A 25432-nucleotide genomic window follows, 5' to 3' on the forward strand; every position below is an offset into this window, starting at 1 on the left:
ATGGATTTTTACAATGGTGTAAACTCCTTCCAGCCAATGCTTACACTCCTATGCTTTAAAAAGGGCGGAGAATCGGGACATAGCCAATGAGAAAGCAAGCTTAGAAACTGTGGAAAAGGTACCTCAGGTGGTCCAGACAATGGTTCAGTCTACACATTGACAACTTGAGGAAGTAGAGCTGGATAAAAAGACTGTGAGAACTTTGATACACACAGCTCACTAACAGGAATTCTTAACTACGGTATGATACTCAAAGTACATCAGAATGTAACCATTGAGCTATAAAATGTCAATATTTGACAAAGAAATTGCCTATCAGACTAAAGAAAAACAGTATAGACAACACTATGAAGTGAAAAGGGCCTTACTTTGCACAATTCTAAACTCTCAGATCTACCGGTCTCTCGATTTCAAGAACATGCCAAATATGTTAAAGGAATATGAGACCATAAAATGAATAAAAGCTTTTGAAACATCTATGAATCCATCTGGGGCTCCAAATGGAATTAAGTATACACTCCTAAAAGGCTTGTGAAAAATATTATAAATTGCATTTCAACTTTAACAATGTTGTGTCAGGTCAGGTAATGAATGTCTAAAACTGTATGCATTAATCTTACACCACTGACATACCCCCACCCAAAATTAAAATGATTTCTATTCAAAATAATCATGGCATAGAATTCAAACATTTGATCATAATTTCTCTTCTCCCTCTTGCTCTTCTTCCATTACTCTAATCCCCTTGACTGGAGAGGGAAACATGGGGAGAACTGAATTAGGGGGGAGATGATAGAGAATGGAGGGATTGAAACAGAATATGAATAGAGGAAAGAAGGATGGGTGCATTCAAATCCGCTTAAATCTGTCTAGTTGATCAATAAAAACACGCAGGGTGTGCAATTCATTTAAAAATCCATTATTTTAATGGATCAAATATTTATTTTGGGGGGGGGGGGGGTAAATCTGAAAGCAAAGCTAAGATACTGTAACAAACAAGTCGAATCTAGACGGGAAAAACAAGGATAATGAACACACATCATATACTTCCAGAAATAACCAAGCAAAAACAGGACTTATTGGATCCTCACACTTTTGCACACAATAGTCTCTGTGTACAGTTCAAACAGCATACAACATGAATAAAACAAAAGTACATGTCATTGTACAGCACTACATGCTACAAATTACACTACAATCCCATGTATTATGCCAAAGTGGACTTAATAAATAATAAGATGAGGAATACCAACCAATCCATGAAGTCCATTTCCTATTCCTACCGAGCAACAAGGACAAAGGCCTTATTTTCTATTCATATTTCGTGGTCGTTGGCATCGAGTGTCAGTGACCTTAAAAAACGAACAAACACCTTTACGTCAGTAAACGGCACCCTATTCCCTACGTAGTACACTACTATTGACCAGGGCACATAGGGCTCTTTAAGAGAATAGGGTGCCATTCCGGCTACACCTAGGACCCTCTATGTTGCTCCTAACACTAATACACCCTCCACTATCAAAGCCAGTGGCCTTTCAGGACATGAGTGGTAACTGAAGTTTCCACATAGACCCTGAGGTAGTGGAGGTGAAGCAGAGAAATATAGTTTTAAAAGCCCTGAAAGAGAGGCAGATGGGGGAGTTATTTTTGTGCACCGGTAATGATAAGTCTACGAAGATATGCCATCTCTGGTAAGGAAACCATTTCATCCAGCTCTCTGGATGGCCTCAGGTAAAGTTAAGGCATTTGTACCAAAATGGCACAGGCTTGGTTTCATTTACCTGAGGATCTGAGAAGAGCTAGTGTCTATGGCTTCAATGTAAACCTCTCCTACCCTTTGGACAGGTACAATACTGTTGTGTGTGTGTTTGTGTGTGTGAGCACGTTAGCAAATGCAAGTCTCAAGGGACAACAGTGTAGGGCTGATATGGCAGCATCTTCTGTCGATCGTTGATGGCAAAAATCCATGTGGGTTTGACAAAGCTTAAATTACCATTCTCCATCAGTGCCTGTGGCAGAGAGAAAGCGAGACGAAAATATGTCAGGAGGTGGGAATCTGTTTAATAATAAAGGGCTACAGAGACTGAACCAATATTTAAAATGGTACACCAAATAGGTCAACAACATATATACTGTATTTCAATAGCTCGTGACTTGGCAGAAGCACTTTCCATTGCAAATGAGCTGGCGTGGAACACAGATGTCTGTGTAACAGACCTACATCAAAAGGCAACTAACCACGCATGTCCAATATCAAATCAAACATCAGTGATGCACACAAAAGGCCCTGAGGTAGGTAAACAGCACATCAAAAGTATTCTTAACATAATCCATGTCCTAGAATCCGTCCTTTTGGGATATATTTTCTAAATATAAATAATACTTAGGCCGAACAAAGTTGAATTACTGTTTAACGGATGCCACGCCTCACTTTTCTCCACAACCCGAAAAAAATCAAACATAATAATAATAATCAGATGTGCTGTTTTTTGGGCAATATACGCAGCTCTTTGTTAATCATGCACTCTCCGCTCTGCCTTGAGGCTTTTTTTGATGCCCAAGAGACCAAACAGACTCAGATCACGCGCTCAGATCATGTTCGAGCCTCGGATTGGACAGTGGAACACACACGCTGGCACCTGCAGGCGACGTGCAGATGTTTAATTTCTCTCTCATGCGGTCATGGCTGAAGCCGGCGCAAATTCCTACTATTTGTGTGTCCAGGTTAAACATGGGACGTCCCGCATTATAAACAAACAGACGGTTAAATTCATGGTTATTGCATCATTTTCAGATGTATTAGAAGCGATTAATAGACAAAACAACAATGTCATTTAACCAATTAACTGGTAGTAGGCCAAACGATAACAACACGAAGGAATGCGTTTGAAGTGATGACACGCCGCCTAGAACAGCTAGCGTGTCCAGCAAAGTACATCGCCAGTGGCACGCACATGCTTGTCGTGGCAGCCAGACGAGGCAGTCGAAGGAGGATGCGTTGAGCAAAGTTACTGGGCTCGAATTGAGTCACACTTCATCTATATAGATTGATGCTTCTAATTGTTGCATGTTATATGGATGATGATGAAAGGTTATAGTCTATGGCTGGATTGATGTATTATTTTCCAGTCCCACATTCATTTGGCAGACCTAACTTGATTGACTCTTTCTACCAGGCCTAGCCTATGAGCGGGTCTAATCGTATTTGTATGAATATTTTGTTAACGCCTGGGCTATAGAGATGCAGTCAGATAATGAACTCATTATGCATCAACATTTCAATTTGATTACAATGATTTATTGTTAATAATTCCTGAATTTGGTAGGATATACAATTAAGTAGATTAATGAACTGATAATACATTCATACATTACTTTGTTTTCAATCATTTTTGAAAATGATAGAAAAATGCATTCTATTATACATCCGATGTGAATAATGTTAATTAATGTTCAATTGTGTATTTAATAATAATAATCTGAAAATCAGTCTGAAATTGAATATTTTGCCTATTGTTCATGTCCATATAGCCTATGTGTGGTAAAGTACTGTTATACCTTATACACCTAATGATTATTATTTTTTATTTTTTTTACCCCACTCGCTCGCCTCACTTTTCTGGGGGGAAAATACGTTAAAACAGTGAATCAATTTTGTCTGGCCTCATTAGGAAAAATGTACTACTTATTTCACTTAAGATGATCACGTGATAGCTAGAGTGGCACCTCTATTTCATTCCAAGCCTTTCAAAAGGGGAAAATATCATTATACATGTCTGTCTCTTTTTTGGGCGCAGACTATGAATTGAGCACTTTACATAGATGACTAGCATTCTAACTCCCTGGAGTCATTACCTTTTAACAAAGAGATGAGACCTTTATAAGTGTGTGTGTTCCACAAATCATGTTCGTGGTGTGCGAGTGTGTGCCTGCCTGCTTGTGTATCGCACTCTCATATGTGTGTTTAACATCAATCAAGAGGTCTTTCGAAGGAAACAAAAGGGAGATCACACTCACGTCTTCAAAGGAGTCGTGCCATCCCTCGCCGGTGACGACAAACTGGACCTTTTCACTCATGTAGTCCTCCACCTCCCTGAAGAGAGGAACAAAGAAGGAGGGAGAGGAACAAAGAAGGAGAGCGAGATATATGGGGAGGGGAAGAGGAGGAAGAGAGTGAGAAAGCTACACGTCTCGCCGGAGATCCCAAACACTGTTTTATAAAGGGACAATGACACACAAGCCCTCATCCGCTGATCACTTGTATTACCTCTAAAAGTACTAGTAAAGTACTACTGTTACAGGAAAATCTGCCCTACTCTCATTCTGGAGTCAGTCTCTCTTTCTTCTCCCTACCCGTTGAAGGCGATGATGTACCGCAGGAGTAGGCGCCTGTCATTGTTGGGGAACTTGCCATAGAGGAAGAATCGCTTTCCAGTTAGGAAATCTAAAGGGTCGTAAGAAAATGATAGATCAGCATGAGTGCAAGACTCCCTGTAAGAGCATTACAGTAATCCTCATTGTTCATCACTGATGGGAAAAAAGAGAAGAAACGGTGTGCAATTTGACAACTTAACGTTTGCGAGTGTCGTGAAAAACCAGCGTGGCTTACAGAAAAGTTCTTTATTGATGTTGAATAACATGAACAATTAGCAAGAACAAACTGACACACACAGCCAGCACAGACCACACAGAGAGAGGCAGACAAGGTCAGACAGACAGAGACAGACCTGGTAACTCAGGGATGGGCTTGTCCTCCTCGGCCTCAGCGTCAGTGTTCTCGTCAGTCGACCCCCCAAAAGGGTCCTCCTCCTTCACTCCTTTTCTCTCCTTCTCTCCTTCCTTCTGCCGACTAGCGCTCTCCACCCTGCCGACGAGAGAGAAAAAAACTGTTTATGAAACGGGGGTTATGAAACTACTGATTGATGCTCTGCTGGTGTCCTTGAATGAAGAGACACCACACCTGTTCATTCTGTTGTGATACAGCACAACAAATACAACTGACAGAACCAGACATTTCAGCCCACATACAAAAACAAACACCCACGCACTCTTCAGATTACTGAAAGAGCTCAAGAGCGAGGGGAATGTTTGATGCAAGACCATTTCAGTATGGCGGAGTTTAAGACTTGTATTGATGCTCTACAACAAAAATCCTTTCCAACAACAAGCTCGGCAATTCATTTACATTCACGACGACAGCGCAATCCGACAACTAATGAATCAAAATGAGAACAGATGGGAAAATTATATATGGCGAGTTGGTAACCCCAGTAAAATAACAAATATGTGTAATAATAACCATGATGAGCAACAAGAGGATCAAGGTATCATGGACCCAGACCTTTGTGCTGTCTTGCCAACTCCTATGGTCATTGGGCAACTCCTATGGTCAACTCCTATGGTCATTGGGCAACTCCTATGGTCATTGGGCAACTCCTATGGTCATTGGGCAACTCCTATGGTCATTGGGCAACTCCTATGGTCATTGGGCAACTCCGACAGCACAGAGATCTGAAACCAGGCTAGGGCAGAGGCACTGTCAACCCAGAGGTCCTGCAGTAGGACATGGCTTCGACCCCCGCTACAGTCAAATATGAACACTATCCCATTCGTGTTCATTGGTGATGTTAGTTACCTCTTTAGCTCGTCCTCCGTGTCCATGCCAGACTCATCTTCTGTAGGAGACAGGAGAATAACATTATTACATCAGAAGAACATAACCTACATCAGAAGCATTCCATCTTACTAATCTACATTGGGTCATAACATAAGTCTATACTACGCTGTAGAAACATGTAAGTGCTTCACCCATACCTCTCTAAGCTTTGCTCTTCCAAAATTAAAAGGCCTTGTACTTAGGCCCTAGTTAAAGGCTAGGTTCCCTTAATACTGTGCATATGTATTTTCCAACCAGTGCAGACGAAGGAGACAAGGAAAATAAGCTACTTCTAGACTATTGAGATCCACCCAGTCGCGATTCATTCTTCTTCCCTCTTTCCAGGCATGTGATGCGTTAGTAAAGACGTTCTCGGCGCACTAATGCGCCCAGACCACTTACTCCTGGCCTTGCATTACCATAGAAATTAGAATCATGCACAAGTCTCTCGGCAGCGATTGCTCTACGCAAGTGCTTCGTTCACTCTCCTTGTCCTCTCGACACGCATCCCTCTCTTCCTGTCCTTTTTAATGGCGGCGTTGTCAATCCGTCCATCCCTCCACACAATTCATTAAAGCAGTCTTTTCCCAACTTCTCTCCCTCTGTCCATTTCAACCTCTCATGTCCATCCTCTTCAGTCTTTGTGGGGTTAGTCTTTCTTTCTTCCTCGGCTAGCTACTAGAGCAAATGTATTAAGCCCATTGAGCGATTTCATTCACTACATGGCCATAGAAATACATTTACGGCAATAATGGCTGTCAGGAAAAGGTGATGAAACGAGTCTCTGGAAGAGTATGTTCCTTTCTCCTATCCTTTCCAACACCATGTCAGGGTCCTTCCATTCTGACACATGTGATTCAGCTGCTATCAAAAGTGTGTAGTTGTCTGTTGTAAGAAAACTGGCAGCAATGATTTACACATAAATAAGTGGAGAGAATAATATCCGCTACGCAAATTAGTATCTGTTCTGTTGTTCGTTTCAAAAGCAGTGCTGCACTGAATATCTGAAGTGATCCTGACTGGTTTAACTACAGCCTCAATGTTTAGGATGATAAACACGTCACCCTCAGAATCCTCTATCCCGCCCATCAGTTAAAATAACTCTTAGCTCATCTCTCCATTTCCTCTATCCTAGTTGTCCACTTACATTTACATTTGAGTCATTTAGCAGACACTCTTATGCAGAGCAACTTAATGTAGTGAGTTCATACATTTCCACACTTCACGAGGCCCATTTTTTTACAGCATATTAAGAAAAAGTAATGTGAAATCCATAGATTAGGACCTAATAGATGTATTTAAATTGACTGATTTCCTCATACCAACTATAACTCAGTAACATCAATGAAATTGTTGCATGGTGTGTTTACATTTTTGCAGTATAGAACAGTAGTTCAGTGGGATAGAACAGTAGTTCCTTTGAAAACTGTTTCCGTATTAGCATTTTGAGCAATATGCTTGTGCTTCTCAGAATTCACCTCTCGCTCCTCCGTGCGCACAGTGGGGAGAGGGAGTGAGAGTCAGCAGCTGACAACGAAACAAGGACAGGCAGATACTTTTATAACAGGAATTAAGATAATACATAGGGTATAACTGTTGACCAAATTATTTTAGAACAATCTACAGGAACACTGTGTAGCAAAATCAGTCATTTTAGGTTTATCGTCCCAGCTCCAATGGAGGTGTGTATAATGGAAACCTGGTTCATCTGCGTCTGTGGAGCCACCATACAGATCTTCCTCCTCTTTCTTGATGGGGGTCTTTCTGGGAGTGGGTTGCCTTTCTTCTTCTCTCCTCTTTTGTGGAGTCTGCCAACGACGGAGAGGGCAGTACCGGGGTGGGAATAAAACCAACGCAATCATGTAAATCAGAACAATTACAGTTACTTGAAGCAGAATTGTGTTTTTTTTCTTTCTTGGGTCATCATTTCATGTCATGTCATACTGCTAGGTCGTGGAACGGTTTAAGAAGCCCTTACCCTTCTCTCTTTTTCCTCCTCACTCTCTTCATCCTCCTCTACGTCGCTCCCCTCCGAGCTGGACGCCGCTCCGTGCATCAGGTACCTGGCAGTAAGAGAGGAATGGGGGAAAGAAGAGAAAGATTGCATTAAATAAAGAAATAAAAAGGGGTGAAGGGAAAAGAAGCAAAACATCTGACTGGATAAACAAGAAGATTCCTACTAGATGGGCAGCAAAGGGATGATCACACTGGCTGGAATTCTGCGCAAAGGTTCCAATGTTGGAACAACACAATCCAAAGGGCGCAAAAAAGTTCCAGATGGACACAAAGGCTAGCCAGACACAGAACAGTAACAGAGTGCACACACGTCTCACACACAGTACCATAAATCAGCACCATGGACAGCACAGTCAATGCATCCACATACTTCCCTCTTCCTGTTAAGTGGATTTGTTTGACACTTGGGGGCGGTTCTGTCGCCTACAATTATGTATTTTCAGAATGTACATTTAACTGGGTGATATGGACAAAAATAAATTAACTGATGCGATACGATAAAAAGATTGATAAGTTTATAACATTAATGTGCACCAGTATTTTGTATTACCCTTTAAACTACTACTACTAGTTTGATGGTTGTAGCATCACGTGTCCCATTAACAATCACACATATTAACAAAACTTATTACATTTCAAACTTCACATTTCTCTAGTATAGGCTACTTATCGTTATGAACGATATCAGCAAAATGCGGTTTACCGTTCCAGCTCTAATGTAAAATATACATTTGACACACTACTGTAAATGTAATTGTACATGTCGTTTTGCAAACATTAGAAGTGCTACTACGCAAACAAGGGCGGAAACACAAACATTTATGCACTACCTTGAATTCGATGAGCTATGTTCCGTGAGGAATTCAAAGGCGGTCGAACTAAGTAAGTGTGTGGACGTTACGTTATTTTACTGGGCCTACATCTGCCTCCGTACCATCAATAGAACGTGACATACTGTCTACTGCAGTATCAAAGTCCTTTACTGACAAGACAAATGCCCTTGTTGGAATGGAACCAGGCCATTCACAACAGTAAATGGGTTTTGAGACACCTATCAAGGGGCGCCGGTGTGTCCGTGCCCTCCGAGCCACCCCACAGAGAGGGACTGAGAGGGTCCTATGACGAGCGAGCCTGGTGGCGGTGCCCTCCGTGCCACCCCACAGAGAGGGACTGAGAGGGTCCTATGACGAGCGAGCCTGGTGGCGGTGCCCTCCGAGCCACCCCACAGAGAGGGACTGACAGGGTCCTATGACGGGCGAGCCTGGTGGCAGTGCCCTCTAAGCCACCCCACAGAGAGGGACTGAGAGGGTCCTATGACGGGCGAGCCTGGTGGCAGTGCCCTCCGAGCCACCCCACAGAGAGGGACTGAGAGGGTCCTATGACGGGTGAGCCTGGTGGCAGTGCCCTCTGAGCCACCCCACAGAGAGGGACTGAGAGGGTCCTATGACGGGAGAGCCTGGTGGCAGTGCCCTCTGAGCCACCCCACAGAGAGGGACTGAGAGGGTCCTATGACGGGAGAGCCTGGTGGCAGTGCCCTCAGCCATCCCACAGAGAGGGACTGACAGGGAATAGAGTGCAATTTGCGACGCAACCTAGGTCTGTGATAACTAAAAGGGAATCTAAAAAGGTTTCTGAGGCACTTCAGATGTTACCAACGGACGAAACCTTCAATAATCTACACTAACGCAAAGTTTACTCATTTATTCCCCATTCATTCCATTGTGTTGCCGGTTTATCTTGATGCCACTTGAGGGAAGCGTGCGCCCCTCCTCTCCTCTTCTCTGTTCCTCCTTTCATTTTGAAGTGTTCTCTAAAGGACAAAAGGCCCAGAACATTTAGATGCATAGCAGTGTTCGTCTGGTTTGAGTTGGCCTGTGTGTTTGTGTACGAGCGTGCGACGACCGTCTCTCTGCGTTTGAGTATGTGTGTGTGTCTACGTCTCTCTCTCTGTGTGTGTGTGTGTGTGTGTTTGTGTGTGTGTATGAGCACTAGTGTTCTTCAAAGGAAGTGGACCCTTCAATTACCCATAGCAGATGCAGCTTTTAAATAAGGAATAAATCATTAGAGCTCCACACTCCAAACAAGAGCTGCACAATAGAGACGAGATGGCTTGGATGGATGGATGGATGAGGAACGAGGGATGAGAGTGAGGATAGACGAGGAGGAGAGAGGGATTCTCTATACAAAAAGGAGAGTGGTTGAGGGAGATGGAGAGCAGTCTACAGCAGAAGGGGGTCAGTAAACACAGCCAAATAACAGCGGTAGTGGGTGTGTGTGTGTGTGCGCGTCCCAAAGTAGAATTATGATGCCAACGCAGAGAAAAATACACACAATTAGCGTGTTAATACCTCAACAGTGTTAATTGGACTTATTTCCGCAACACCCCTTACACAATAGTACTTTATCATTTCGCACACCGCTTTCAAATTAGATGAGCGGATATTCATTTGTTTCTGAGGGCCAATTACACAGACATGATGTCAATTCTGACTAAAGAAAATGAGCGCATTGTACAGGAGTAGGGAAATGTGTAGAAAAACATAGGAGGTGACTGATGCAGGCAGCAATCACTGAGACCTGACCTAGCCTAGAAAGTACCAGACCTGCGTACAAATACATGCATATTTTCACTGAACAAAAATATAAACGCAACATGTAAAGTGTTGGTCCCATGTTTCATGAGCTGAAATAAAAGATCCCCAAAAATGTTCAGACCCACAAAAAGCTTGTCTCTCTCAAATGTTGTGCATTTGTTTACATCCCTGTTAATGAGCATTTCTCCTTTGCCAAGGTAATCCATCCACCTGGCAGGTGTGGTATATTAAGAAGCTGATTAAACAGCATGACCATTACACAGGTGCACCAGTTGTGTCACACAACTACGCCAGCGCAGGACATCCACATATGGCATCTTCACCTGCGAGATTGTCTGAGGGGGGTGCCGAGTTGTATTTATGTCTGTAATGAAGCACTTTTTGGGGATAAACTCATTCTGATTGGCTGGTCCTGGCTCCCAAGTGGGTGGGCCTAAGTCCGCCCAGGCACATCCATGGCTGCACCCCTGTCCAGTCGTGAAATCCATAGATTAGGGCCTAATGAATGTATTTTAATTGACAGATTTCCTTATATGAACTGTAACTCAGTAAAAGTATTTAAATTGTTGCATGTTTTGCTTAAGTATTTTAAAATACACTTTTCTGTGTATTTGAGTAGTTTGAAATACACAGCCCAAAACAACAACTTTAAATATAAGTAGTTGTAAATGCATGTCAATACTTTCCTAAATTCAACTTGTATTTAAAAAAACATTTTTTTTGTCTAAACACATCGTTCAAAACTGAGGTCTTATTGATCTACAAATAGTATTTGAAACCAGGTCTCGAAACTACCCGTGGAAGCAGTGATTTCACCTCAGGTCACAGACGAGAAGTGAAGACCTTATGTGAAAGACATTTTCACTTTGAAGAAAGGTGCGGTAAGAAACCCTTTTCATATTATCTGAGGCCTTGCTTTGACTAACTCGAGATTCAGCCATATTCTTCAATGCACAGTTTTGATTGAAGAGAGATCTTCATTGAGTCCGCTTGTAGCGACAAGAATCATTAGTAGAAGTTAGACTGAATACATCTTCAGTGAGCTGCATGGGTACAGGTAAAGTCTTGGCAATAGGTGCTTATAAACACCATTAACTGCCAACTTCACTTAATTCAAAGAAGCTTTCTGATAGAGAATGGGTGGCAATGAGTCAAAGGACCCATTTATTTGAAGCAGACTTAACAACACAGTCTAACTTCCTCCCCTCTCTCTCTGCCACCCTCCCCCTTGTTCTGCCTCCCTCAGTCTCCCCCTCGTTCTGCCTCCCTCAGTCCCCCCCCACCCACCTCGTTCTGCCACCCACAGTCTCCCCCTCCCTCCCCCTTGTTCTGCCTCCCTCAGTCTCCCCCCACCCACCTCCTTCTGCCACCCACAGTCTCCCCCTCCCTCCCCCTCGTTCTGCCACCCACAGTCTCCCCCTCCCTCCCCCCGTTCTGCCACCCACAGTCTCCCCCCCCTCCCCCTCGTTCTGCCACCCAGTCTCCCCCTCCCTCCCCCCGTTCTGCCTCCCAGTCTCCCCCTCGTTCTGCCACCCACAACCCCCCCCCCGTTCTGCCTCCCACAGTCTCCCCCTCCCTCCCCCTTGTTCTGCCACCCACAGCCTCCCCCTCCCTCCCCCTCGTTCTGCCTCCCACAGCCTCCCCCTCCCCTTACCGTTTGAAGGAGATCTTCTGCTTCCTCTTGTGACAGTCCAGCACCCACTCCTTCCGGACGATGACGCCCCCTGCTGACTTCACCTGGCTGTACTTGGGGGTGTTGGAGAAGGCACAGCTGGATAAAGCAGATGATAAACCCTTGGTTAGCACGGCTGCGTCCCAGATGGCATCTATATCGTGCACTACTTTCGACCAGGGTCGAACGTGACCATGGCTACATCCAAAATATGGCACACTATTCCCTGTATAGTGCAATAAATAGGGTGCCATATGGGATGCAGGCACAGGAAGGAAGCCAGGGACAGCCCACTGCTACTATGGCAGAGTGTGATTAGGGTGATATGGTCTGCTTTGCTTCGCATGCTGTTATCGTGATACTCCTCTAGTTACACTAGTCTTGGTTGTATATGAGATGGAGAATATACTTGATAATATTACTCCTACAAACATTACTACCACTATAATACTAGCCCCATTGTTGGTTGTACTCCACACAATTCTTTTTGACCTGTTTCCAATATGTTCTTACCTCACTCTATTACCATTTTCATGCATCTTTAAATTACCAATAAGATTTCAGATTACAATGAGAACCCAACTTAAGAGTACTTCCCAAACTACTACCTCACAGTATCTCCATCTCCTCCACTCACATGAGGTGTGTGGCGTCAGGGGTCCAGTCAGAGCGGTACTTGGCCCCCATGGCCAGGGCCTTGTCCCTCAGGTCCCCCCGAAAGGGGTTCTGGAAGCCACTCAGCACAAACACCACACCCTCCATGATCTTGTTGAGGGGAATGGTGGCCTCGGAGGAGCTGGACTGGGCTTTGGAGGGTTTGGCTCTGGGCTTGGCTTGTGGTTTGGACAGGCTCTCCTTCTTCTTGGTGTCTGGGGTTTTCTGGGCAGGGGAGACTGGGGTGAAAAGAATGACAGAGATGAGGAGAGGGGAAAATAAGAATATATAACTATCATGGTATTTGCATTGATTTATTAAACTTACTTTATTCACACAAGCATAGGTGAAAAATGTGTAGAGTGAGTCAGTGAGTGGCTGGCTGGATAGCTGACTGACTTCTTTACCTTTGGCAGCGATGGGGCTGGGAGTACTGGCTGTGCTGGGTTTGGCCTTGGGTTTGGGGGTGGTAGTGCCCCGTTCAGGAGAGCCCATAGGGCTGGGTTTCTTTGAGGGGGGCGGAGCGAGGGCAGTCTGGCGCTCTTTAGTGAACTCAAACTTCCTCTTCACTGCTGCCTAGGAAAAAGGAGAGAGGATGGATAAAGCCATTTGTCCTTACGGTAAAACAATGAGAGAAATACATACTAAAAGAACAAAGCAGTTGAGAACACTCACTTTTCAATTAAGAAAACAAGAAATTTAGAATGAAAACTGCTTATACTTTCTATAAGTGGGATAACTGACAGAAATGAGCAGAGAAAACAAACAAGCAAACAAATAGCAGGTCCTAATTATGTTTACACTTATGTAAATGAATGTGTAAGTGAGTAACATCGCCTCTCACTTGAAAGAATGTTCCATCTCTGAGCCTCTGGAAAAATGTACCACAAGCAAACATATGCCTCCATACTGTCATCTCTTTTCACTATCGATGATTTACAATGTTTACATTAAATCTATACTACATTAGCTACGAGGGCGCAGTCTACCGAACACAGCTGCAGGGCTAAAAAACAATCACCTTGTACCTCTTTTTAAAGAAATCAATATGGTGTCTGCCTCTCAAATGGCACCCTATTCCCTATATTGTGCACTACTTTTGACCAAGGCCCATAAGGCGCTTGGCAAAACTAGTGCACTATATAGGAATAGAATAAGGTGCCATTTGGGACATAACTAGTAACATAGCCTGGAGATTCAGGTCAGTCCGCACTAGCATGGAAGGACTTAATGAATGATTCACCATCAGTTCTGGTCTTAGAGAAGCCAATGATGCATCACTATGGGCTCTGATCAAAAGTAGTGCACTATATAGGGATTACGGTGCCATTTGGGATGCAGACCAAGCCTTGGTCCTTACCTGTGGTGGGGGAGAGTTGGAGGACGGTGGGGCTGAGGAGTGGCCAGACCCTGATCCAGACTGCAGGGCGGCAGCTGCATAGCTGAGCTTCTCAGTCTGTGGCGAAACTGTGGGGGGAGAAGAGGTGAAGAGACAGAGAGAGAAGTTGGTAAATATTGTTTCCAATTTCTCACCCCACCAGCAGACCCTATGGTGCTTTTCGCTCACTCAATCACATCACATCAATGCGCACTAATAAACATGCAATCTGAAATTAGCTGTAACTAGGCCTTTAGCTTGAGTACAGTAGTAGTACCCTTGAGCGCTGGGCTGGCTTTGGAGGTGCTCTCTCTGTTGAAGAAGAGGCTGCCTGGCTGTAGACTGGGGCAAGCCGATGGGGACTCATCCTTCACCCGGAACTGGCCCAGCTTGGTCAACTTCTGTCAGGGGGCAAGAAAGAGAGTGTTGTGAGAGAGTCTGATCAGTCAGTCATGTTAGGAAAGCACAGGACAGTGCACATAAATATAATTTTTGATGGTACAAATTCTAGTTCACTCAAAATCAAAGAAAGTTTAGAATTTTTTTTGTCTACTCTCTAGACGAGTCCACAGCCTAGCCCATCTGCTGTGTGGATCCAGCTTTATGCATAAATCCCAAATGAATGGGAAAGACAAGCACCATCTAATAAAGAAATAAAACAGTGCCCATTAACTTGAGGTTGAAGCATATTACTGGATCTGCGCAAAAGATGGTGGCATATGGACTTACAGTGCAATCAGACTTTAATCTAATCAGACCTTAAAATCAGCCTTAATCTAAAATTGATTTTTTGAATTGTATTCCTCAATCTATACACAATAATTTTTTGCAGACATATTAAAAATAAAAAACAGAAATACCTTATTTACATAAGTATTCAGACCCTTTGCTATGAGACTTGAAATTGAGCTCAGGTGCATCCTGTTTCCATTGTGATCATCCTTGAGATTTTTCTACAACTTGCAGTCCAACTGCGGTAAATTCAATTGATTGGACATGATTTGGTAAGGCACGTACCTAGTCTATATAGGTGTGTGCATGTCAGAGCAAAAACCGAGCCATGAGGTCAAAGGAATTGCCCGTAGAGCTCCGAGACAGGATTGTGTCTGCAGCATTAAATAAAGGTCCCCAAGAAAACAGTGGCCTCCATCATTCTTAAACAAAAAGAGTTTGGAACCACCTAGACTTTTCCTGGGCTGGCTGCAGGGCCAAACTGATCATTCGGGGGAGAAGGGCCTTGGTCAGGGAGGACCAAGAACCCGATGTTCACTCTGACCGAGCTCCAGATTTCCTCTGTGGAGATGGGAGAACCTTCCAGATGGACAACCATCTCTTCAGCACTCCACCAATCAGGCCTTTATGGTAGAGCATCCAGACGGAAGCCACTCCTCAGTAAAAGGCACAACAGCCTGCTTGGAGTTCGATTTAAAAAGGAGGTCAGGCTTGTCTTCTTATGGGAATGTGTCTGTAACTACTGCATGTCCCCTCTGAGGTTGCCCTTATCTTAATCTACACTGCTCAAAAAAATAAAGGGAACACTTAAACAACACAATGTAACTCCAAGTCAATCACACTTCTGTGAAATCAAACTGTCCACTTAGGAAGCAACACTGAATGACAATAAATGTCACATGCTGTTGTGCAAATGGAATAGACAACAGGTGGAAATTATAGGCAATTAGCAAGACACCCCCAATAAAGGAGTGGTTCTGCAGGTGGTGACCACAGACCACTTTTCAGTTCCTATGCTTCCTGGCTGATGTTTTGGTCACTTTTGAATGCTGGCGGTGCTTTTACTCTAGTGGTAGCATGAGACGGAGTCTACAACCCACACAAGTGGCTCAGGTAGTGCAGCTCATCCAGGATGGCACATCAATGCGAGCTGTGGCAAGAAGGTTTGCTGTGTCTGTCAGCGTAGTGTCCAGAGCATGGAGGCGCTACCAGGAGACAGGCCAGTACATGTGCTCAAACGGTCAGAAACAGACTTCATGAGGGTGGTATGAGGGCCCGACGTCCACAGGTGGGGGTTGTGCTTACAGCCCAACACCGTGCAGGACGTTTGGCATTTGCCAGAGAACATATGCTGGTGCGGTTGGCCCTGGGTTCCTCCTAACGCAAGACAATGCTAGACCTCATGTGGCTGGAGTGGAAGGCATTGATGCTATGGACTGGCCCGCCCATTCTCCAGACCTGAATCCAATTGAGCACATCTGAGACATGATGTCTCGCTCCATCCACCAACGCCACGTTGCACCACAGACTGTCCACGAGTTGGCGGATGCTTTAGTCCAGGTCTGGGAGGAGATCCCTCAGGAGACCATCCTCCACCTCATCAGGAGCATGCCCAGGCATTGTAGGGAGGTCATACAGGCACGTGGAGGCCACACACACTATTGAGCCTCATTTTGACTTGTTTTAAGTGTTTACATCAAAGTTGGATCAGCCTGTAGTGTGGTTTTCCACTTTCATTTTGAGTGTGACTCCAAATCCAGACCTCCATGGGTTGATACATTTTATTTCCATTGATAATTTTAGTGTGATTTTGTTGTCAGCACATTCAACTATGTAAAGAAAAAACTATTTAATAAGAATATTTCATTAATTCAGATCTAGGATGTGTTATTTTAGTGTTATAAGATATAAAACTATTTTTTTGTGAAGAATCAACAACAAGTGGGACACAATCATGAAGTGGAACGACATTTATTGGATATTTCAAACTTTTTTAACAAATCAAACACTGAAAAATTGGGCGTGCAAAATTATTTTGAAGTTTGAAATATCCAATAAATGTCGTTCCACTTCATGATTGTGTCCCACTTGTTGTTGATTCTTCACAAAAAAATACAGTTTTATATCTTTATGTTTGAAGCCTGAAATGTGGCAAAAGGTCGCAAAGTTCAAGGGGGCCGAATACTTTCGCAAGGCACTGTATTGGCCATTGGATGAGGTAATGTTTTGGTCCTAAGTGGTAAAAAAGAATGAGATAAAAACTTTGTTTAGGAGACCAATCTGGCTATGGGATACTCCTCTTACAAGTAAAATGTTCTTTGTGAACTGTTCCTGAGATCTGTGTTTCGTCATGTGAGTTGAGATGGGTGTGTCTTGGCTATAAATGATACTAAGAACTGTTTTGTAAGCACTCTGAGAATTCATTTATAGACACTGAATTGATCTAAAAGTCACAGGGCTATGGTGAAGCTCATATATAATTAAATATGGACTTTATAATATACTCTGACTTGTGTGTGGTTTGCTCTCTCAATGTTTAGTAATACAGGAAATTACCACGACATTGGCTATGTAGAAAAAGGTTAAAGATTGCGGCTGAGCTTCTCTTACCGGTGTTGTTGTGGTTGGTGGATCACTTTTGTCTGGTGGTGAATGGAACTTCACGAAGGCCACTCCGTATGCTATGTTCTGAGGGTGGAAAATGCCATTTGTCGTCATGTCGCTCCAACCTGAATCATTTTCATAAGTGTATACAATAGGAACTGTGCTGAGACTAGGGCTGTGACAGTCACTGAATAACTGTGTAGCTGACGGTTACGGATGAAGATTGTCATCGACATTCATTTTTAGGATTTATAAAATGTTTTAAGAACTTCATTTTCATGCAGATAAACTTTACCTAATAGCGGGAGTGTTCACTAATGATTCTAAGCAAATATTTTGCTAACGGTGTCTACAAAATGTTCTACATCTCCTCTTTCCAACTGTCCTTTGATGTTTGAGCAGCTAATCCCTAGAATAGCGGGGGTGTAGAGCGCTATAGGCTATGACACTTAAACACGTAAAAAAGCTTTGATGTGTTGACTTTCTTTTATACAATGCACATTTTCATTGCTTGCTAGTAAATAAATACATTGTTATTTAAAAAAAAAGAAAGTTGGATGTGTCTGACTATTCATTAATTATTCAACAGCGGTCGACAAGGTTGTTCTGGCTCCGAGGCCTATAATACACTCATGTGTCCAATGGACAATGGGCCAATCCTCTCCAACCTGACATGGTATAACTTCATATGTAATCTTTCCTTAATTTATAGACTAATCAATGCTGATCAGGCCCGTCCCTGGCCGATATGCTGCCCTAGGCGAGACTAAAAAAATTGCTGCCCCCCTACCCCACCAAAGTAGAATAGTAACCTGGGCAATATATACACACAGTGTCGTCCGAAATGCACTTTTATGAATACCCATGTAGTAGCCTTCCATTTTTAAAACAAGCAATTTACCGTCAAACCCTGTCATTGTTACATTCATTTCTGTTAATGCATCTACTAATCACAGTAATTTACCGTTCACATTCCCGGAATAGAAACGTTTGCGGAGATCACAACTTGCTACACTTGTGAGAAATACGTTTTGGTTTATTTCATACGATCACATACACTCTCCATCTTAGAAATGAGCATGCGTCTGGTTTCTGTCCTGTTAATGTTGATGGAGCAAGCACGCCTGAGCACTGATAGAAAAACACTACATGACCAAAAGTATGTGGACACCTTTTCATTGAACATCTCATTCCAAAATCATGGGCATTAATATGTAGCCGTTCCCCCTTTGCTGCTATAACAACCTCCACTCTTCTGGGAAGGCTTTCCATTAGATGTTGGAACATTGCTGCGGGGACTTGCTTCCATTCAGCCACAAGAGCATTAGTGAGGTCGGGCGACTAGGCCTGGCTCGCAGTCGGCGTTCCAATTCAACCCAAAGATGTTCGATGGGGTTGAGGTCAGGGCTCTGTGCAGGCCAGTCAAGTTATTCCACATAAATCTCAACAAAGCATCTCTGTATGGACCTCGCTTTGAGCACAGTGGCATTGCCATGCTGAAACAGGAAAGGGCCTGACCCAAACTGTTGCAACAAAGTTGGATGCACAGAATCGTCTAGAATGTCGTATTTCCCTTCACTGGAACTAAAAGAGCCTAGTCCGAACCATGAAAAACAGCCCCAGACCATTATTCCTCCTCCACCAAACTTTACAGATGGCACTATGCATTGGGGCAGGTAGCGTTCACCTGGCATCCGCCAAACCCAGATTTGTCCGTCGGACTGCCAGATGGTGAAGCTTGATTCATCACTCCAGAGAACGCGTTTCCCCTGCTCTAAAGTTCAATGGTGGCGAGCTTTACACCACTCCAGCCGACGCTTGGCATTACGCATGGTGATCATAGGCTTGTGTGTGGCTGCTCAGCCATGGAAACCCATTTCATGACGCTCCTGACGAACAGTTATTGTGCTGACATTGCTTCCAGAGGCAGTTTTTAACTCGCTAGTGAGTGTATCAGCACTCGTGGTCCTGTTCTGAGAGCTTGTGTTGGCCTACCACTTCGTGGTTAGGGAGGGATTGGTCGGTAGGGATCTCCTTGTCTCATCGCGCACCAGCGACTCCTGTGGCGGGCCGGGCGCAGTGCGCGCTAGCCAAGGTTGCCAGGTGCACGGTGTAGCCTCCGACACATTGCTGGCTTCCGGGTTGGATGCGCGCTGTGTTAAGAAGCAGTACGGCTGGTTGGGACGCATGACATTCAGCCTTCGTCTCTCCCGAGCCCGTACGGGAGTTGTAGCAATGAGACAAGATAGTAGCTACTACAACAATTGGATACCACGAAATTGGGGAGAAAAAAGGGGTAAAAAAATATTTACAAAAAAAAAAAAAAAAAAAATGAATGATTACGGGCCTGCTGCTCTCAGTCAGACTGCCCTATCAAATCAAACTTAATTATAACATACAACACACAGAAATATGAGCCTTTGGTCATTAATATGATCGAATCCGGAAACTATCATTTCGAAAACAAAACGTTTCAGTGAAATACGGAACCGTTCGGTATTTTATCTAACGGGTGGCATCCCTAAGTCTAAATATTCTTGTTACATTGCACAACCTTCTATGTATGTCAGAATTACGTAAAATTCTGGCAAATTAGTTCGCAAGCAGCCCATATACCCTGACTCTGCGTGCAATGAACGCAAGAGAAATTACACAATTTCACCTGGTTAATATTGCCTGCTAAACTGGATTAGTAGTTATTAGTTAGTAGTGATTATGATTGATTGTTTTTTATAAGATAAGTTGAGCTGACAAGGTGAAAATCTGTCGTTCTGCCCCTGAACAAGGCAGTTAACCCACAGTTCCTAGGCAGTCATTGAAAATAACAATGTGTTCTTAACTGACTTGCCTAGTTAAATAAAAGGTATACAAATAAATAATAAATAAAACATTTAAATAAATCGGAAATCGCCGCCCAAAAATACCGATTTCCGATTGTTATGAAAACTTGAAATTGGCCATTCCGATGAATCGGTCGACCTCTAGTTTTGATAACCGTGTAAATCTCTCTAGGACAAGGTGACTTATCAATATATTTGACAGTACTTCCCCCACTAAAAATGAAACGCTAATTAGCTGCTAATGTGGCTGTCATAAAGAACTACAAATGCCATGATGATCTGGACGAGACTGACGAATTGAGGCAAAGGTAAGAATCTCAGGATTAACTATATAATGTTAGCTAAATGTAGCAATGAATCAATTGGCTACATTTCTCAAAAAAAATTCAATTCTGTGAACTGTCTTGTGCAAGTTTCAAATTAACACAATAACTGTTAGCAAATGTGTCAGCTAGAGATGACATGTAGGAGCTTGCAGGGATTGGTAGTATAACATAACGTCAATTTTGAAATTAGAGAGTAAATAGAGCGGAATATATTGGAAAAAGTCCGAGAGATTTACATGGTTATCAAAACGTCACGCCAGGGTAAGCCTACCCGAAACACAGCCCCTATTTTAAGTGTTTATAAAAAACCCTATGGGGAAAATGAATGGTGGAAAAACGATTGGAACAATTTCCCTGTTTGACCCCAAGTTTTTATGGGTATTATGGACACCGCCCCTGCGGGGGGTTCTATATGACCACTCAGAAAATGTCCTAAAGCAGCCTGTCTGGACTCCATCACTTTAATAAAATCAAACACTCCTGTCATGATGTAATCTTGTCAAGGCCTATTTTCAGTAGCTTAGGCTACATTATTTCTCTCATTACAGCGTCCTCTCTTTGAAGAACATATGCCAATGCCATCGAATGACAGCAGCACGGATTGTGACGTTATGCGACTATTTTAGGGGAAAGTGGTAGAAAACCCACCAGACTTAATTTCAATGATTTTGTGTCGAAATAGGATCTGTATAGAATTGTATTATATGCAAGACAAACCAACAGCAAGAAAAACCAACAGAAAAGGACACACATCTTTATTTTGACTCCGTTAATAAGTAATAACCTGAATAATAACAATGAAACGCCATGATAATAATGAAGTGTAATGGCTTTTTTCAAATAGGTTTTTATTAAGAAGCAGACCCTTTGACATGTCTTAGTGTCTCAGCTAGGATTTTGACGTCATTGAATTTGAGGTTAAGGTAATTGGCCAGGCCAAGGTCACTGGCATAAGGGGGTTATGCCAGTGACCTTGGCCTGGCCAATTACCTTAACCTCAAATTCAATGACGTCAAAATCCTAGCTGAGACACTAAGACATGTCAAAGGAAAACAAAAATGGACGTTTCTTATTGGACAAGTGTTGTTAGTCCCACCCTGTTTCAGTCTGTTTCCTGCCTAATGAATACGACCCTGGTTTACATTGATTTAGGTGGCATCACACAGACACACAATACTCTCTGTTCACTAATGTTCGCTTTTAGTGCTGTGCAGCTCACCTTGTTGTACGGCTGGCTACACACAATCTTCACGCGGTCCCATTTCTCCTGGGCGTGAGCCTTCACCAGCTGGTTAGGGCCAAAGAAGCGCACGCGGTTGATGTTGGTGCCATTACGGCTCTCCATGGGGGACATGAAGGAGGACGTGACCAGCAAAACCTGGAAGAGACAGTGAGAAGTTATCTTAGGAATTAAGCAGCACACTATACCTGATGGTAGTAAAGCCACAACTATGCATTGTCCATAATAAAGAGGCAGAGACTAGTACCGTCACTCAGTGCATTCAGTGTGGTAGATATCAGCGAGGTATACAGGTGCTACAATACACAGTAAGGGGGTGGCATACCTCATAGTCCTGGTCTTTGACAGAGGTTGAGTGTCCCACCAGCACCTCGATAAAAGCAGACCCTTCATTTCCTATGTCTATGCTGTACACCTGCTCTTCTTTCTCAAACTGAAACGATGGGGGAAAGAGCATGGGTTATTTAGTACAAACTAGGGAAAAAAACTAACAGGAAGAATTAATTAATTAAGATTACAGAATAAGAAATTAAATGAGAAGGACAGGCTACAACACCAAGAGCCAACAGGTAGGCTTCTACATAATAATCTGAATTGTTACTGTAAGATTGAGAAGGGGAGAAAGTATATAGTTAAAGTTAAATAGTTTCAATTAGCCTAGCTAACATTAGCTAGCTTCCCTTGGTTTGATGCAGTCAATACAGGTACTATGTAATCCAGGGCTCTCCAAAACTGTTCCTGGAGAGCTACTGTCCTGTAGGTTTTCGCTCTAACTATAATCTAGAGCACCTGATTATAATAATTATCTGGTTGATAAACCAAATCAGGTTAGATACAACTGGGGTTGGACCGAAAACCTATAGGAGGGTAGCTCTCCAACTGGGCTTGAAGAGCCCTGATGTAATCAGATGAGATAATAAATAACTAGCAATACGTAGTCTACCAGCACAAGTTGACATGGTCGCTATCCCCCCCCCCCCCCCTCGTCACTCACATTTGAGCTGCTGCTCTGATTTTCCCTCCTACTAACGTTACAGCATTGGTTAGGGGCTCAGAAGTAAGCATTTCACTGTAAGGTCTACACTTGTTGTATTCGGCGCATGCGACTAATAATATTTGATTAGATTTTTGTTGCGTTAGGTATTTATTCAACTTTTATTTTCCCTTCATGATGACGGCGATCGGGACCTGTTATGATATTCACTTAGGTTTTTTTCTCTTAAGGTTGAAAATCACAATTTCTTTTAAATATTGTTACCGTTTACTTACACCCCTAGTAGGGAAGATATTCAACAATTGATTATCTACAATCTGCATTCAGAATAACTGCTATGGTGAAGAACTCATCAAACAAGACTACCTAAAACACCTAAACTGGAACAACTATCTCAGTACGGGTGCAATAAGTCCAACCACTTACAGATTGGAATATTTTAGGAAAGTGCACATTATTTGTCTTAGATCAATTAATTAATGTGCATGCAGAAATATACAGGATATATTAAAACAAACTATTCCAAAAATTCTCCCTGCAAAAAAGCATGCTGGGAAATATGATGGGCCACTCCAAAGTATTTTTCATTCAGGGAATTAACAGAAATTAACTCAGTCGAGTAAAGACACCTGTAAATCCCATTGGTGTTAACCCCACTAGAATCAACACTAAGATATAACACTCACAACACTTTTGACCTCAAAATCGAGAATTTAACACCCACAAATTTTCTGTATGAATTGGAGTCAGTGAATTGTTACACAATCCCATGAAAACACAGAGCAGAGGAAAAGTAGCCTATTACCTGTATAATGACTGAGGTTTGTTTCTCCCCTGGCCTTGCTGCTTTCCATTTTCTGTATGTGTCTGAGCTCAGCAGGTTGTCAGCCTTGTGAGTCTGCAAGGAAACAACAAGAATAGCTAGGACCCCATGATCTTCAATTACCATCTGGTGTTGTCACCACTGGAAATGAGTGTTACTGTTTACATTCAAGAAGATACATTTTTGACAACAATAAATTACTGGGAAGTGTACTGTAGCTAGCTAGCTACTTCGAATAGAGCATGCAAATACTATTCAGTACTATCACAATGATTTTGTTCTGGTGGGCTTAAAAAATAGCCATGGTCAGACTGTACTTATATACAGTAGAGGGCTAGACAGTCGACATTATCTCTCAATCAGACAGCAAGCAAACTTAGCTAGCTAACACGTTAGGAAGCTAGCAAGCGGGCTAACGAATACTGTATTAGCTAATGAGTCTAGATAGTAGTTGGACAACTTACATTGTCTTCGGTGCTGCAAGACACTACATGCTTGAGTTTTATCTCCGGCATTTTGCGCTAGTCACTTGACTTATCAAAAAAGTGGTGCCGCTTTATTTGTGTTTTTTTCAGCTAATCAAAACCAAACCTCTACGCTTGCTAGCTAGTTAGCAATTGCCTGGGTAGCAAACAATGGAACACGTTCATAGCTAGTTTATAGAAAGCAAAACGCCTCTAAATGCTCAATAGAAGTACCCTGTCTGACATTTCTGTGTTTCATGCATTGTATTTGACTTCCCTGTGAATTTTATTCTAATGTAAAGGCGGACAAAAACAGCCGAAACGTGCCCCCTGAATTTCACACCAAAATCCCTCTCAATTCATAACCTCCGATGTGACTTCCGGTTGATATTTAATTTAGCCAATCAAAACAGTTGACGCTTCTTCTTATTCTTCTTCGTGTAGTTTTACGGCCAACTAGCCGCTTTGTTGCTTATTTCTGCCTTTTAACAGTTCGAAAAGAGCATTGCACATTGTTCACAAAAAAGGGAAATGGGGAGAAAAGGAAATTGCACCACCATCTAAACCTATATATACAATATATACCACTATCCCCACCACCCCTTCCCACTACTTTGGCCCCAACAGATTCTACACTAGGCTGTTGGCATGGGTACCTGGAACACATATGACACTTTCTGCACTAATTGCACCCTCGAAACGTCAACCTGTCTCAACCGCACAGGACATTTCTGATCACTAGCAACATGGCCACCCCCACAATTGAACACTCCACTTTTCCCACCGAAACTACACACTCCTTTGTCCCATGCCTTTCTGCACACTTTTCATACAACGTAATCTCCCTCCTACATACTGTTGCAACACGACCATCAACCTGGCACCCAAAACACTGTAGTGGGTTCTGAAACAACCAGCAAATAAGTTTTTGGGGGTCAGAGATTTTAGGCAGAAGAACTACAGGGGGGTTTGAGAAGAGGTTCTGAGGCAATGAAGAAAGTAGAGGGTGGTGGGGAAAGGGGGAGGGAGACTGAGAGGATCACTGTGAGTAGTAGGCCAGTACAGAGTGACCAGAACGGTTTGTGCTTTTGTAAGGTTGGCTTCTTTGCATTTATTGCTATGGTCATTAATTGTACCGCACAAATGGAAAGGAAATCCCAGAAGATTGAATTGGTTGTAGTGGCAAAGCTCTTACGGGGTTATGTATGATAGTGTATATTGCAACCAGTATGTGGGTATACTCTGCCACTTATTGGATTGTATTTCATGTTGGTGGTAAAACAAAATATTAAAAATTCTTAACAACATTAAAAGCACAGAAAAAAGCTTTATTTTGTCACATGAATATAGAACCAGAACATACATATGGAAGAATATGAAATAGCTTTTTACTGTAGTGAAGAATGGATTTTGGTTTAGTAACCATCAATCCTCTTGAG

At 42.9% G+C, this 25432-nt stretch overlaps 1 protein-coding gene across 1 annotated transcript; it reads right to left on the reverse strand.

Annotated features, from left to right (window-relative positions):
* Window positions 1–954: 954 nt before the first annotated feature.
* Window positions 955–24387, reverse strand: LOC110488613 (DNA repair protein XRCC1). The gene is made up of 17 exons (XM_021560895.2): window positions 23994–24387; window positions 23512–23604; window positions 22038–22145; window positions 21692–21850; window positions 17313–17390; window positions 14248–14371; window positions 13953–14059; window positions 13000–13168; window positions 12576–12831; window positions 11921–12037; window positions 7635–7719; window positions 7356–7464; window positions 5636–5675; window positions 4728–4864; window positions 4354–4444; window positions 4018–4093; window positions 955–2009 (listed from the first exon to the last, which is right to left on the reverse strand). The coding sequence occupies exons 1-17, from the start codon at window positions 24042–24044 to the stop codon at window positions 1902–1904; spliced, it is 1908 nt and encodes a 635-aa protein (XP_021416570.2). The 5' UTR covers window positions 24045–24387; the 3' UTR covers window positions 955–1901.
* Between the last annotated feature and the right edge of the window lie 1045 nt (window positions 24388–25432).

Source organism: Oncorhynchus mykiss, chromosome 2 (genome assembly GCF_013265735.2).
Source record: "Oncorhynchus mykiss isolate Arlee chromosome 2, USDA_OmykA_1.1, whole genome shotgun sequence".
Taxonomy (NCBI): Eukaryota; Metazoa; Chordata; class Actinopteri; order Salmoniformes; family Salmonidae; genus Oncorhynchus; species Oncorhynchus mykiss.